Raw genomic sequence first — 17,155 nt, forward strand, 5'->3', positions numbered from 1 at the left:
TTTATTGTTAAGTGTAAATTGATCTTTTCCTCTTTTTAGAATGTGGTGGCGTTATTAATGCACCAAGAGGTCAAATTGTGCTTGAGAGCTATCCCATTAATGCTCGCTGTGAATGGACAGTGCATGTTGATCCTGAATTCACCATTCATTTAAGGTAAGTGTTGAGTACCAAGAACTCCAGAACACTAAGTCTGTCCATATTTCTCAACAGGCAAATTAACAAGTCTATTTTATCAGGTACAGTAATATTTACAGTTAATTCTGCATCTTACATAAGGGGGGAAAAATCTAAAATAACTACCTTTATGTAATTGATGACCCTCACAACAGGTTGAATAATGTCTAATGGCTTGAGTACCAGAAAAGCTGGTTCACGCAAACACGTTCTGAATATGAAAGAGAAAATACTACTTCAACTTGTTACAACTTCTTTGATTTGAATAAAGAAAAAAACAATACTCTGTGTACACACTGCTTTCATATTCTGAGAATTCAACTCTTTGTTGTGTCACGATCTTGAGATAATTATCTTCTGATTCTAAAACATCATCTGACATGTGTAAGATAACGTTTTTGTAAAGCAATGTGGTTGGTTTTTTTATAAGATCTTCTCATGATCAAACTCAAAGCTGCTTCTTCTTCTTCTTCTTCTTCTTCTTCTTCTTCTTCTTCTTCTTCTTCTTCTAGTAGTAATACAATACAGACACCTTTCTCTGTCGTGCCACTCTCGTGACCATGTTTTAATGGCTACAGGGGTAAGTTAAGGCTGGGACCAGTTGCAGCAAACCCATATAGAACAGTACAGATGCTCAATATATTGTGATCCTGAGATAGCAACAATTAAATGATCCAGAAAGATATAAAGACAAAATAGTGATACATACAACAAAGCAGACAGCATATGTAATGTGTTTTTTTGATCAAATCTATAGCATGTGGGTCCCTGAGAGGCTCACCTGGTAAAGGCATGGCCACGTGGTGTGCAGGGTAAGTCATACAATCAATGCAGTGCAGGTTTGCGTCCTGGCTATGCAAACTCAATTTTCTTCACTGAGGTGAGCTCAAGCAGACACCTGAAGGATAGTTTGCTCACTGAGGTAACCCAAAGCAACACTGGATAGATTAGTGCTAAGCGGCCTCTGTGAAGCCAGCAGTGTCTGAAATCAAAAACTGAAACCAGCTGGCTATCAATTCTCTGACAGATTGATGGACTTGGCTGCTAGATACTGCCTTACTAAATAAAAAACAAATCATGATAGGCTTCTTTTATAGACTCCGATCTTGTTTTTCTGTAGTTAAAAAAAGGCTAATTGCTTGTATATTCTTACCATAAATTGATTATGGGGACACAGTCTATAGGTTTGCATCGCCCTTAACGTTAAGCAAACTGGATCCTATATATCATGCAGCCTTGAGATATATTACGAATTCAAGTTACAGTACTCATCATTGTGTGCTATACAGTTTGGTTGGCTGGACCTCCTTGGCTTTGCAAAGGTTGAAACACTGGTATATTTTGCTATATAAGGCTATTCTTTGTAAATTACCGCCATATATAAATGAATACTTTATAGTTGCTTTTTGTAACTACAGTATTAGATTGCATACATTTTTTAATTTTACGGTTCCTAAATTGTGTGTACAGAGGCTGCCAAAAGATCATTTGCCTATTTTGCTCCTTGGTCTTGGAATGATTTATAATCTAAAGTTAAGTACAATTTAAGAATAAGCTGCACGGTTATCTGCTTGAGAGTTGTGCATGTTTTAAGTAGTTGAGTAGACTTGTTACTGTTTCTTACTATTTGATTGTTGACTGTATTATTATGATTTCTTTGTGTCTTAAGCATGTTATTTTTGTATCTGTGTTTTTGTACTGTGTTGTATTGTGTTGCTGCTGCCTTTCTTGGCTAGGTCGCACTTGTAAAAGAGATTTTAATCTCAATGTGCTTACCTGGTAAAATAAAGGTTTTAAAAAAAACAACTCACCCTGCACACCACGCAGCAGCTGAGCCACTCAGGGACCCCTCCTTTTCCTTGTAGAAATGTTAACAAGTGGGTCATGAAATCCCCCCTGAGGATAAATAAACACTAGCAAGATTTGTCCAGGGTTATAAGGTGACATTTATATCTAAAGTTAGATCATTAAAATACACCCCATGTCTTCACCAGTCAGGTAGTCTGGCTCCTTGAGTGACTTGTTCCTCTTTCCACTGTTTCTCCTCTAGGTTCACAATGCTCAGCCTGGAGTTCGATTACAACTGTCGCTATGACTATGTGGAGATACGGGACGGGGACAGCGTTGACTCTCGTGTGATTGGTAGATTCTGTGGAAATGGGAGGCCTGCTACAATCAGGAGCACTGGAAGCTCTCTACACATCCTCTTCGTGTCGGATGGATATAAAAGCTTTGATGGGTTTCATATCACTTTTGAAGAAAATTCTGGTAATTACAACATTACGAAAGCGCAGTACACTTTGTTCTTTGCCAGTCGGCTGCCATTCTAGCATCCCTCTGTATATCTCTGGCATCACACAAAGGCTATCTGCTCTAACTGTGTATGATAAAAAACAGACTGAATCTCCAACCTCACTCTAAAACTGGTGTGGCAGAGGCACAGACGTGCACAGTCATGGCATTTGTTGCAACTAAGTCTATAAGCGTGTATTGCTTATTTATAATCCGCGGGTTTTCCCCGAAATAATAACAGTCCCGTTTCAGTTCACCCACACATACACAAACACCAACACCAGTCCACAGTGCGTGCTCTAACCCTGGGAATAAACTGTCATGCCATTTAGTCCAGGGTACCCTGTTCCCTTTACACAGCGCCCTCGCAGGTCAGGAGGGAGATCTAACATCAAGAATCATTCAATCTCTGTCACAGTGACTGAGAAAACAAATCAAATTCCAAATACTATACATATTGCAATGTGTCAGATATTCATAAAGCAACACACAATTAATTAAAAACAACATATTTTTAGAGACACTTGTTAGACCAATAATCACTAAGAGGTAATATTAAGTTTGTAACATCTATTTTTTCAAACTGGGCTTATTGCTTGCTTTATTGCCATGCAAAATCCCCAATTTGACTGATCTCAGAGAACTCTGAGACTTCAGAGAGAGAATCAAATCTTTATTTTCATGCCTAAAATATTAGTAATCTAGCTTTACCCCTATTCATTTTTATTTTTACAATTCAAGAATGTATCCTCTCTCCAGTCTTAGTGTTTTTGCTCTTACTCTGAACAAATGCTGCTTTTCACTCTGTCTTCATACTAAAGTACATCTCCTTGTTTTAGACATGTTTTAGACAGTACGCTGCCACAGCATCAAAACTGTCTTATGCAGGTCATATAGGACATACTCATTAGTTACTATTTTGACAAACCCTACTTTGAAATATACACTTTGAGGCCCAGTGTAAGGACTGGCACAAAGAACAATATTATTTTATATTGGTGGGTACTGGTCCCACTGGTTCACAGAACAGGTCAATTTTAAAACAGCAATCAAACAAATAAAAATAGACTTGCCTCCACTATCAAGTGGCAAGAGACTCATCTCCCTATTGCAGCAAGAACAGCCTTCTTATATACATGCCCACCTTAGGGCCAACCTGAAAATACGGTTACCTAATTCTGCATTTTCAACATATTTCCCCATACAGTAGCACTCATACAAAAGTATGTGAGAGGCAGAAACTGGTCTCAGGGACACCCTGTCACACCCCATTAGAACAGGGAATATTGTCGAACAGAAATATTTACTTGTTCGTTACTTTACCCCTTGAGTGATTACTGCAATGTATTGCTTGAAAAGAAGCAGCTCAGCTACGACGTTGCAGCTTCTGTCCTACCAGGAAACAGTTGCCAATAACTTCTCAGGCTCCCTGTTTCCCATGTAACAGAAAATAAGATTGTGACTTTCTTTTAGGCTTGTGCTTGTTTTATTATATAAAAAAGAAAACTGGGAAGTGTTCTGGGTTACCACAGCAACAGTTCACACTCAGGCGGAGGCTCACATTCCTTCTGTGCTCGTACATTCTCTTGGTAACCAGGCATCCCACTTTGTTTTATTTTATTTATGTAAAAACATGTAACCAGGAAAAAGGCCATTATTTCCAAGAAGGTCCTGGATAGATTGCAAAGACAGGGCAGCATATCATTCATATTTCGGAAGCACGACACTTTGTAGAGTATTCTTTTTCAAACCATTGACGGCTATAAGGAATCTGGTAAACCATTCTAGTTTGAAGAGAAAGCAAGACCTTTCCCCATGTTCGTGTTGGTGCTTTTGTGTCTTGACAATTTTGTGATCTTAAAGTCGAACTCAAGCTGATGAGAGGGTGGAGGCATGGTAATTGATTCTGAATGTCTAATGCATTCCTTTGTTTCATCCATAAATCATTATTTCATTGATATCTTGTTACAGCTCATTCAGAACACAACAGTTTTCATTCTGACTTAGAAAACACATTAACCCCGTAGTAGCTTGCATTGGCTTTCTGTATAGTTTAGAATTGATTATGCTTTCAATTTATAAGGCTTAGAATGATTTTGCTATTTGTAGAAGTTACTGGCCCTTTATGCTTCCTATTGCAGCTACAGATCTTAGGATGCAGGGTGTTCCGATTAAGTTGAAGAAAAACAGTACAGGATAAGGGCCTTTTGCTATAAAGCTTCAAAATTAGGAAATTATATTTTTCAGTTTGGGACGATCTTAGTTTTACTACTTTTAAATACACAGTACATATATATCTATATATATCTATATATATATATATATATATATATATATATATATATATATATATATATATATAATTACTTTTTTCTCACCCTAATCTTACACATTTTTACCACTGGTACTTCACGCAATCCTTAGCTGTACTTGTTAGACAAGTCAAATTTAAATACTGTTAACTGGTTGAATATAACAGCTTTTAGGTGTGGGTGTTAAAAGACATGTATGCTATAGGGCAATAAAACATCCTCTTCACTTACTGTGTTTGTGCTCGTGGCTGTCCCTGTAGTGGAAGTGTGAGACTTCGTTATTGCCCTGGCCTCACTCGTTGGGTTTGTGTTTGTCCTCAGCCTGCTTGTCCTCGCCCTGCCTCCATGACGGGACATGTCTCCTGGACACCGCTGTCTCCTTTAGGTGTGCCTGCCTTGCTGGCTATACAGGCAAACAGTGCGAGAACAGTGAGTTACTCACCAATATTACACCCTTCCCTTTTATCTGTCACCTCTTAGAAAGATATATGGCAGCAAGATAACAATACAATGTATAGCAGTAATGTGATACTGCCCATAAAGCTACTATAGATGCTCAACAGTACTGCTGCAAATATACTGAGTTCAAAATGCCTTTGAATTACTGTAATTATTTCTTGTAAGGGATACGCTTTGTTTAAATGCTGATGGGGCCAAAAACGTGCTTGCTCCTGAATTTTATGAAAAAAAGAAATACATAAAAATAGGGAACGCAAGGAAACTGACTGTGCCTGTAAAGATATTTTGGTGACATGTTTTGCACCGTCTTACAAAAATGGAACATCAATAGCAACTGGTGAAGGAGCTGGAGACAGACAGAGCAAGTGAGAGACACACACACAGCGAGCAGGCTCAAATAATTTGATAGAAAATGTATAAGCAATGAAATATATATATATATATATATATATATATATATATATATATATATATATACATACACTGCTGTGCAAACATCTTAGACATCTTGGGGGTTATACTACCATAGAATCAACCTGTTTTAATGCTACCATAGAATCAGCCTGCGTCATCTACAGAACGTCATGTTACATATAAATATATATAAAAAAAAAGTTTTACACATCAGTGACTTATTCATGTAGGACATATATGGGCTCCAGTGTGGAGTAGTGGTTAGGGCTCTTAGCTCTTGACCGGAGGGTCATGGGTTCAATCCCAGGTGGGGGACACTGCTGCTGTACCCTTGAGCAAGGTACTTTACCTGGCTTGCTCCAGTAAAAACCCTACTGTATAAATGGGTAATTGTATGTAAAAAATAATGTGTGAAAAATAATGTAATTGTATGTAAAAATAATGTGATATCTTGTAGCAATTGTAAGTCACCCTGGATAAGGGCCTCTGCTAAGAAATAAATAATAATAATAACAATATTTAGTTGGTTTCATCCAGTGGAGGGAGACTGTACCATCTAGTGCATGTAAGTGCAGTCCTAGGTAGGGTGTCAAGTGTTCAGCATACTCAATATAAGAACAATCTGTAGGGAAGTCTAAATGCTGGAACTCTGGATAGCAGCATGTATTGCATATCCTGGAGCAATGGAATATTAAAAACATACTTCCAGAACCACTATCTGGAGAATACATTAACATATCTAGATCCCACAGTATTACAAGGCTCAGTGTTAAATCTAAACAGTTCAAATAAATGTGTGTGTGTACTGTATTTGTTATTGAACACAGATAGAAATATTCTATTGACATTAAGACCACCTCTTGTTAGGGGGGTTGGAAAGCAGTACCATAATTAAAATTGATTCAAAATGATTAGAGCTAGAAAGAAGCTTCCACTGGCCTCTTACTGCAGGGCCAACAACATAATTCCAGTAAGTCAGTAAGTGATGTGTATTACTATTACTTCACAGATCTCACATTCTCCTATATGAAAGAGGCACGAATGATGTTAAACATGTATTTGATTTGTAATGATATTTATTCATGGCATTTATAAACAATGAAATTGGTGAACAAATCTTACACAGTTTTCCATACTGAACTTCCCGTTAAAGGAACGCATCCAACACATTGCTTCTGTGAATCTGAGTCCTTGTAAAATAATAATAATCTGAATATTTTGTTATTTTAGACAATGACTTTTCCTGGGCTCATTATATATATATATATATATATATATATATATATATATATATATATATATATATATATATATATATATATACAGTGCCTTGCGAAAGTATTCGGCCCCCTTGAACTTTGCGACCTTTTGCCACATTTCAGGCTTCAAACATAAAGATATGAAACTGTAATTTTTTGTGAAGAATCAACAACAAGTGGGACACAATCATGAAGTGGAACGAAATTTATTGGATATTTCAAACTTTTTTAACAAATAAAAAACTGAAAAATTGGGCGTGCAAAATTATTCAGCCCCTTTACTTTCAGTGCAGCAAACTCTCTCCAGAAGTTCAGTGAGGATCTCTGAATGATCCAATGTTGACCTAAATGACTAATGATGATAAATAGAATCCACCTGTGTGTAATCAAGTCTCCGTATAAATGCACCTGCACTGTGATAGTCTCAGAGGTCCGTTTAAAGCGCAGAGAGCATCATGAAGAACAAGGAACACACCAGGCAGGTCCGAGATACTGTTGTGGAGAAGTTTAAAGCCGGATTTGGATACAAAAAGATTTCCCAAGCTTTAAACATCCCAAGGAGCACTGTGCAAGCGATAATATTGAAATGGAAGGAGTATCAGACCACTGCAAATCTACCAAGACCTGGCCGTCCCTTTAAACTTTCAGCTCATACAAGGAGAAGACTGATCAGAGATTCAGCCAAGAGGCCCATGATCACTCTGGATGAACTGCAGAGATCTACAGCTGAGGTGGGAGACTCTGTCCATAGGACAACAATCAGTCGTATACTGCACAAATGTGGCCTTTATGGAAGAGTGGCAAGAAGAAAGCCATTTCTTAAAGATATCCATAAAAAGTGTCGTTTACAGTTTGCCACAAGCCACCTGGGAGACACACCAAACATGTGGAAGAAGGTGCTCTGGTCAGATGAAACCAAAATCAAACTTTTTGGCAACAATGCAAAACGTTATGTTTGGCGTAAAAGCAACACAGCTCATCACCCTGAACACACCATCCCCACTGTCAAACATGGTGATGGCAGCATCATGGTTTGGGCCTGCTTTTCTTCAGCAGGGACAGGGAAGATGGTTAAAATTGATGGGAAGATGGATGGAGCCAAATACAGGACCATTCTGGAAGAAAACCTGATGGAGTCTGCAAAAGACCTGAGACTGGGACGGAGATTTGTCTTCCAATAAGACAATGATCCAAAACATAAAGCAAAATCTACAATGGAATGGTTCACAAATAAACATATCCAGGTGTTAGAATGGCCAAGTCAAAGTCCAGACCTGAATCCAATCGAGAATCTGTGGAAAGAACTGAAAACTGCTGTTCACAAATGCTCTCCATCCAACTTCACTGAGCTCGAGCTGTTTTGCAAGGAGGAATGGGCAAAAATTTCAGTCTCTCGATGTGCAAAACTGATAGAGACATACCCCAAGCGACTTACAGCTGTAATCGCAGCAAAAGGTGGCGCTACAAAGTATTAACTTAAGGGGGCTGAATAATTTTGCACGCCCAATTTTTCAGTTTTTTATTTGTTAAAAAAGTTTGAAATATCCAATAAATTTCATTCCACTTCATGATTGTGTCCCACTTGTTGTTGATTCTTCACAAAAAATTACAGTTTCATATCTTTATGTTTGAAGCCTGAAATGTGGCAAAAGGTCGCAAAGTTCAAGGGGGCCGAATACTTTCGCAAGGCACTGTATATACTGTACAGATATATAAAACAAAACTAAACATTCTTAAATGTTTGCCGTTTCTTTTCTTTAAAATAACTCAAACTCCTGTACACATTGAAACACATGTGAATACCAATCAGTACTTTTCTATGACTGACATGTCTTTACACATTGCCTCACATGAGTGCCAATCAAGACTTTAAGACTTTATTCCTTTGTATGACTTCAGAAAGTTGACCAGAAGTACATTAAACCATTAAATAAAATTCACCTGTACCGTAATGCGTGCATTTTTCATATAGAAAAGTCTGAGACCAATGAAATGATAGCAATATTAGGTAAGACTAAAGACCACCACACACCAGACATGACGCTATTTTTTATTGGACGACAAGATACTTTCGCAGCGACATGACCATACACACCAGAAGCGACACAGAAGCAATGCAACAGATTGGAAAACTGCCAGATCAATAAAACTATGATCAAGACTGGTACATATTCGTCAACATGATGTAGTAATTGGGTGCCTTCTCTGACAGTATTTCAACATATATGGCAATAAATCATACATGCTAGGCTTCTCCAGTGCCTTCGAAACCGACTGTCATATATTACCTTTCAAATCTGTATTTTTATAATTGCAATGATCTTTGGGTATTTTCCCACAGCAAGTATTCTTTTTTCCTCTGTCATTTTGGAAACTGCTTCACCCTGCTTATCCACGTGCATTGAAGCTGTTCTCTGATTGGTCAATTCCCTAGTTGTTGCAAGACAATTGCAAAAAATAGGATTCAATTCTATATATTTCTCGTCGTTCTAGTGTCGCCCTGGTGTCGCCCCCATGTCGCCTGTGGTGTGAAAAATACCAAAAGTATATTTTCTATTAATTTTGTCGTATCGCTGCACAGTTTTGCTTGTCGCATCGCGTCTGGTGTGTAGGGCCCTTTACTGGAAATATTTTGTTAGCACCATGTACAGATAGGCCAGGCCTGCTGCTTGGAATGGAACTGCCAGTAGTGGTGTTTGTTTAATGACTTGGAGAGGTTTTACTGTTAGATCACAACTGCGATTTTTCCTCTGTGAGAGAAGCCAGATCCTTCAGACTTGAGAAAGAGGGAGAGAAAACACAAACGGCTGCAGCCTTCTCTAAAACATTAGAACTGTTTTAATATGTTCCATGCTTCATTTCCTACCAAGACACTTGAGAAAATTAACCAAGTGTTTTCTGTTACAGTTGTGTTCAATGAACAGATAGGTACAGTGCCTTGCGAAAGTATTCGGCCCCCTTGAACTTTGCGACCTTTTGCCACATTTCAGGCTTCAAACATAAAGATATGAAACTGTAATTTTTTGTGAAGAATCAACAACAAGTGGGACACAATCATGAAGTGGAACGAAATTTATTGGATATTTCAAACTTTTAAAAAAAATAAAAAACTGAAAAATTGGGCGTGCAAAATTATTCAGCCCCCTTAAGTTAATACTTTGTAGCGCCACCTTTTGCTGCGATTACAGCTGTAAGTCGCTTGGGGTATGTCTCTATCAGTTTTGCACATCGAGAGACTGAAATTTTTGCCCATTCCTCCTTGCAAAACAGCTCGAGCTCAGTGAGGTTGGATGGAGAGCATTTGTGAACAGCAGTTTTCAGTTCTTTCCACAGATTCTCGATTGGATTCAGGTCTGGACTTTGACTTGGCCATTCTAACACCTGGATATGTTTATTTGTGAACCATTCCATTGTAGATTTTGCTTTATGTTTTGGATCATTGTCTTGTTGGAAGACAAATCTCCGTCCCAGTCTCAGGTCTTTTGCAGACTCCATCAGGTTTTCTTCCAGAATGGTCCTGTATTTGGCTCCATCCATCTTCCCATCAATTTTAACCATCTTCCCTGTCCCTGCTGAAGAAAAGCAGGCCCAAACCATGATGCTGCCACCACCATGTTTGACAGTGGGGATGGTGTGTTCAGGGTGATGAGCTGTGTTGCTTTTACGCCAAACATAACGTTTTGCATTGTTGCCAAAAAGTTTGATTTTGGTTTCATCTGACCAGAGCACCTTCTTCCACATGTTTGGTGTGTCTCCCAGGTGGCTTGTGGCAAACTGTAAACGACACTTTTTATGGATATCTTTAAGAAATGGCTTTCTTCTTGCCACTCTTCCATAAAGGCCACATTTGTGCAGTATACGACTGATTGTTGTCCTATGGACAGAGTCTCCCACCTCAGCTGTAGATCTCTGCAGTTCATCCAGAGTGATCATGGGCCTCTTGGCTGAATCTCTGATCAGTCTTCTCCTTGTATGAGCTGAAAGTTTAAAGGGACGGCCAGGTCTTGGTAGATTTGCAGTGGTCTGATACTCCTTCCATTTCAATATTATCGCTTGCACAGTGCTCCTTGGGATGTTTAAAGCTTGGGAAATCTTTTTGTATCCAAATCCGGCTTTAAACTTCTCCACAACAGTATCTCGGACCTGCCTGGTGTGTTCCTTGTTCTTCATGATGCTCTCTGCGCTTTAAACGGACCTCTGAGACTATCACAGTGCAGGTGCATTTATACGGAGACTTGATTACACACAGGTGGATTCTATTTATCATCATTAGTCATTTAGGTCAACATTGGATCATTCAGAGATCCTCACTGAACTTCTGGAGAGAGTTTGCTGCACTGAAAGTAAAGGGGCTGAATAATTTTGCACGCCCAATTTTTCAGTTTTTTATTTGTTAAAAAAGTTTGAAATATCCAATAAATTTCGTTCCACTTCATGATTGTGTCCCACTTGTTGTTGATTCTTCACAAAAAATTACAGTTTCATATCTTTATGTTTGAAGCCTGAAATGTGGCAAAAGGTCGCAAAGTTCAAGGGGGCCGAATACTTTCGCAAGGCACTGTAACTTAGGAAATAAAGTGGAAATACCCAAACAGGGTGTATACCCTGTTCAGCTGTTAGGGTAATATAAAACAGTCTCCTCATTAACGCAAATGTAATGGTTCAAATTGAAATGGATTTTCCAAAAATTAATGCATCACTCTTGTCCGACAACACAGACTTGATGTGCCATGTACAACAGGATGTACATGTTTGGTAATTAAATTTGGATAAAGAAAAGATACATTGTGCCCTTGTATTAAATGCGCATTTGACTATGCAGTGTTACTACAGAACATGCCCAGTTGTAATGGTCATATTTGCAGTGTTGTTTAAGGCTGAGAACAGAAATGACAGTAATTAGTTTAGTAACCTTTGTGACAAATTGAACATTGATATGTTAATACTGAACATTGTTTTGCTTAAAATAATTGTATCTTAAATAATGTCATAAATCTTACCAATTTGCACTTTAATTAGCTAATGTGCTGTTTTTAAAGAAACACAATTTCATTCTTATTTTATGTAAATACACAGCGAAGCCCTTTGCAAAGCACATAAAGACATTTTTTTCATCTTTATACCTTTGTGTTTAGTGATCAGATATCTAATTGCTTTAAGCTCAGACTTTAATGTCCCTTAGGAATAAGATGAAATTCATTGTAGACTAGCTTTAAAAAAAAAGTCACGTTTGTACCCCTAAATGTATTAAATGACCATGGCTGGGAATTGGTGCCAGTGGTCTATTGCTGTGGACTACCCATAGCACCAGGCTTGAGTGACCACCTACAGAGTTTTCAAATACGGTGCTTAACATCAGCTTACAGCAAGACTTGTATAACGAAGTTCCAGAAAGTCCAGGGTGGATTATCAATTTGGCCTTGTGCAGCTTTCTTCATGCCCAGTATTTTAATATTAATTTGGTCATTTGCATTAAAAGAAAACTACACGGTGTCAGGATGTGAGTGGTGCAGGAGGAATTCAATGTCAACAAAAGCAGTATAATAATAGAACAGTCCAGTTTATTTAAAAGGCCATCTCCATCTCCTCTACCATCAATGGTATTGGGAATATAAACAGTGGGATTGCAGTCCCAAAAAGAAAGGTTCCAAAATAATAAACACATAATCCTCGCTCCGTAGCTTCAGCTCCTGGCTTCGTACAGCTCTGTCAACACACAACACAACGCTCCGGCTGGGTTCAACGTTTTTAGCGTCATGGGCCGTACTCGCATAGCTGTGTCCCCATTGTACTGCTAAACTCCTCCCTGTGTTAAGTGCGGCACCACGCTCTATTCAGTCAACACACACAACCTTCGGTTCCACCCTACCATCGAGTCGGCCGGTCCCTGTGAAGGCGTACCACCAACCTTACTTAGCACCCTTCTAGGCCGGGAGGGAGATTTGCAGCTCGGATTCATTTTCTCCTGTTCACACATGACCCAAGCATATCAGTCTGCTACTGCTTTTGCAATGATCCAAGCACATCAATCTGCTAGGGCTTTTGCAAGGATCCTAGTATATCAATCTGCTACTGCTTTTGCAATGATCCTAGTGTATCAATCTGCTACTGCCTTTGCAATGATCCTAGTGTATCAATCTGCTAGTGCTCTTGCAATGATCCTAGTATATCAATCTGCTAGGGCTCTTGCAATGATCCTAGTATATCAATATGCTACTGCTTTTGCAATGATCCTAGTGTATCAATCTGCTACTGCTTTTGCAATCATCCTAGTATATCAATCTGCTAGTGCTTTTGCAATGATCCTAGTATATCAATCTGCTAGGGCTCTTGCAAGGATCCTAGTAAATCAATCTGGCTTTTGCATTGATCATAGTAAATCACTCTGCTAGGGCTTTTGCAATGGTCCTAGTATATCAATCTGCTAGGGCTGTTGCAATGGTCCTAGTATTATATCATTTTAAAATGATATGTCCACCTTTTTGGCCAAAAGAGCCACTGGGCAGTTAAAGAGCCAGAACCTTCTCAAACACACATTGAATACAATGTAAACATTTTATACTAGAACATTTTCAATTGGTCTAGTGTAGTAAAACAAAACAAAAATGATTACATACTGTTATGTCACTGTATTCATGTGAAATCTGTAGGTCTGATGATATATTTTAAACAAATGTTTGATATTGTTTCAGTGACATGACTATTGAAACAAGGAAGCATATTCTACAAATATATACAATTTAGGAAATGTGAAATATTACAAATATAATTCAGTCTTGGCACAATATGTGCCAGATTGTCTATACTGCATCATTTGGAGGTGGTTTTACAGTGACTTACCAATTATTGAACTATGTAGTGGATCTACAAAGGATTGTTTCTTTGTATTGACAAAGGTCCTCATTTCCAGTTTAGGAAAACGTGGAAGGGAAGCATTGCAGTCAAGGCCAGCAGCGGGAATAACACACGCAGGAGACAGGAGATTGCAGTGGAAATGTTTTCTGTGCACTTTTATTTAATTAAATAAAGCAGTAGCGAAGCGAAGCCTATCTCAGCAAACTAGCACCAGGGCACAACCTGCTGCTGTCAGCCCTTCCGCAAGCTGAACCCAGGTGCTGTCTCAAAGCCCCTCTCTTACACCAGGGTTCTCCCCAGGCCTTTTCAGCCAGATGGGTCACGCCCAGCTGAAAAACCCTGAGCCGCCCGTCTTGCAGATGCTACTGTGCCTTTAAAGATAAGGATTGATTGTGATGCTAGCAGACTAGATCACTTGCACATGCTGGGTGAAAAAAAAAAATCTTGGAACCACATGACAGCTGTGTTACATCTTGACACTACATTTAACCAATCAGAGAGCTGAAGGGGGGGGTTTTCTGTGTTAAGCACTTCGAGAGGCTGAAACGTTAAAATGACTGCTAAAAAAAATAACAGAATATATTCAAAGCAAAAATAGTGACAATGAATGTGGAAATTACCAAACCAAAGTGGATGATGAAAAAGAAAAAGAGCAGCCTGATATACTCAACGAAGAGTAACTTGTAGAAAGCGAATTGGAAGAACTGCAGTAGGGGCCAGTGCGTAAAAAAATGAAACATCGTGACAGTGGGTATGATGTTATATGGGGAAAAAAAATGGAAATGGCTTTTTTACAGCAAGGAATTGGGTGGTATGATGTGCAAGCAAAGGATCAGGGGGTAAATGGAGCAGTGTAGCCTGTGTACAAATAAGGATGGATTATTATTTATTATTGAATTTCTTATCGTTATTCAAATTCTTTGTCTTATTATATATTTAAGGTAAGACAATCTTATTTTTCTGTTAAAAGTGCTCTTGGCTATAATGCTCTGCCACCCAGCTATACAGAATTCCAGGAGAGAACCCTAGTGTATACCATGTGGCAAGGCCAATCTAGCCACATTTCTTTCAGCTCCAATTAGATCAGGCCTTCTATTCAAACACACACTTTCTCACATATCCGGAGGCATGCCCAGTTGGTGGGGGTAGTACTTAGTGATATTTACACTGCAGGATACACTGCACCCCTGTCAACACCACACATAATATTTACAGTGCTTATTCATAATAACAAATATATACACAATTGTACTGCATGCAGACACATAATATATACAAAATTCTTGCTTTTTTTAAGACGTTGCCTCATCCTCTGGAGAAGGAAGGGTTATGTAGAATAAAATGCAAAAGCAATGACTAACAGGACTTTAGAGGCTAAAGTGAGTAGAGGCCAAATGCACAGGAATTTCAAGTTTACTGTGTACATAAGGCAACTGTTTTTTTCCATGATTCCCTCCATGTATTGGAACAGAAAAAGGAAAGGAATTTGGGAGGATGTGGAAAAGACAGTGCTCACTGGGACTTGAGCTTGTGTTGTGTTTTTCAGGCCTGTGTGTGAAATGGGCCCTTTGAGACCAGGGGCATCCACTTACAGCACTGCAAGTGCATAATAAAGTTAGTTGTTTTGAAGTAACTGAATTACATGTGGTTCTTTTTGGTCACATTTTAGTGGCAGTATACATTAATTAGTAAGCATAAACTGTGTCTATTTAATGTTGAAGTTGATATGATTAATTAAGGCACTGTTGAGTACATGTTGTCATGAATGTTTCTGAAAATGCATTATGTGTGCCAGGGTGTATAGTTTAAAAACTGAGGGTATACAGATATGCTGTATATTTTCTGTTCAATATTATAGTGTTAACTAAAGTATACTAAATACATACTTACCAACATTTGGAATCTGTTCAGCGGTCACAAGTATACAAATACATTATCATATAATGAGCAGAATGCATGCTTTTCACTAACTCTACTGTGCAGAATAAATGAATATTTTACTCCAGTCACTGTTAAACAAGCACTTTCTTTTTTGTGTTGCTTTAATAGATCCATTATCATTTGCTGGACCTGGCAGGCTGACTTTATTTAAATTAAATTATATATATAGCATTTTCTTGAAACGATATTAATACAACTCAGAACATTCATTTTTCATGTTTATTTTTTTGTTTCGGTTTCGTTCTAGCTTTCCAGTTTCAATTACTATTTCGTTAAGGAAAATGTTTATTTTTTGGTTTTTGGCCTTTTTTCTTTTAATATATATCACAGAACTGTGATCAACAAATGCTGTACGGAAATTAAGGGTGTAACACTCCAGTCCTTCACGTATTTATTAGTTTATTTAGCAGACACCTTTATCCAAGGCGACTTACAGAGACTAGGGTGTATGAACTATGCATCAGCTGCACAGTCACTTACAACTACGTCTCACTCGAAAGACGGAGCACAAGGAGGTTATAAGTGACTTGCTCAGGATCACACAATGAGTCAGTGGCTGAGGTGGGATTTGAACCGGGGACCTCCTGGTTACAAGCCCTTTTCTTTAACCACTGGACCACACAGCCTCCAATGTTCCATTGGCTCCCACATTATACTCAAAATCATACACATCAAATCATATTGCAGCAGCCGCGAGGAAACAATACGCTTCTCCAATATGACTGGATGTGACATATGTCAATAAACTGAGATCTGGTCATGTGAACACAATCCCTGCCAGGCAGTGCAGTGCATAAGAGTCAGCAGCAGAAAGAGAGAGAAAACAAACAACGCCCTAGAGCTGTAAAGAGTTTCCAAGGATAAATATTGTGTCTTTCTTCCTATGCATCGGGATGTGGGACATTTGCTAGGAATTCGGGACTGTCCCGACCATAAAGGGACTGTTGGCATGTATGCAAATATATACCAGGGTTGTGGCAGTCCCTTCATTTCCCCCTGTACTTCCACTAGGGAAAACTAAGTTCAAAATCATGTGATGTTTTGCATGTATGGATGACTTATTGTCTTTGAACACCCATCTCCATCAGTGTTCATTAACAACAATACTGGCAGCACCACATCATCTCCACATGTGAACAGTATGATTCGTCTAGCCACATTACTTGTGGTCATAACACCACTAGATTAGAGCGTTCCTGTTGTTGTCAGAAACAATTAAATCTTTCCATGCGTCAAGCATTATGCATATCGTGATACACTGTCCAACTGCTGGCAATATTTACATGCTTCTGTAAGTTTACAGGCAACACCAAAAAAAAATGAGGTGTCTTACTGCAACTTACTGCTTCCTTCACATAAGTAGCTTTTATACCCCACTTCACAGTGAATGCGTCACTGACTCTACTGGGAATGTACCTACTCATCGGGAGGCCTTGTCTCATTTCTTG

The 17,155-nt window shown here is 38.6% G+C and overlaps 1 protein-coding gene across 2 annotated transcripts in view; it reads left to right on the plus strand.

Moving 5' to 3' along the window:
• The window catches only part of LOC117434713 (inactive serine protease PAMR1-like), a 54,089-nt gene that overhangs the window by 25,850 nt on the left and 11,084 nt on the right, over window positions 1-17,155 (plus strand). The window contains exons 4-6 of one of the 2 annotated variants that reach the window (XM_034906761.2): window positions 40-154; window positions 2,226-2,443; window positions 5,101-5,208. In XM_034906761.2, coding sequence (XP_034762652.2) covers window positions 40-154; window positions 2,226-2,443; window positions 5,101-5,208 — 441 coding nt within the window. The remainder of the gene's footprint in view (window positions 1-39; window positions 155-2,225; window positions 2,444-5,100; window positions 5,209-17,155) is intronic. The other variant, XM_034906763.2, reaches the window with a different exon arrangement.

The sequence above is a fragment of the Acipenser ruthenus genome, chromosome 28, assembly GCF_902713425.1.
Source record: "Acipenser ruthenus chromosome 28, fAciRut3.2 maternal haplotype, whole genome shotgun sequence".
NCBI lineage: Eukaryota > Metazoa > Chordata > Actinopteri > Acipenseriformes > Acipenseridae > Acipenser > Acipenser ruthenus.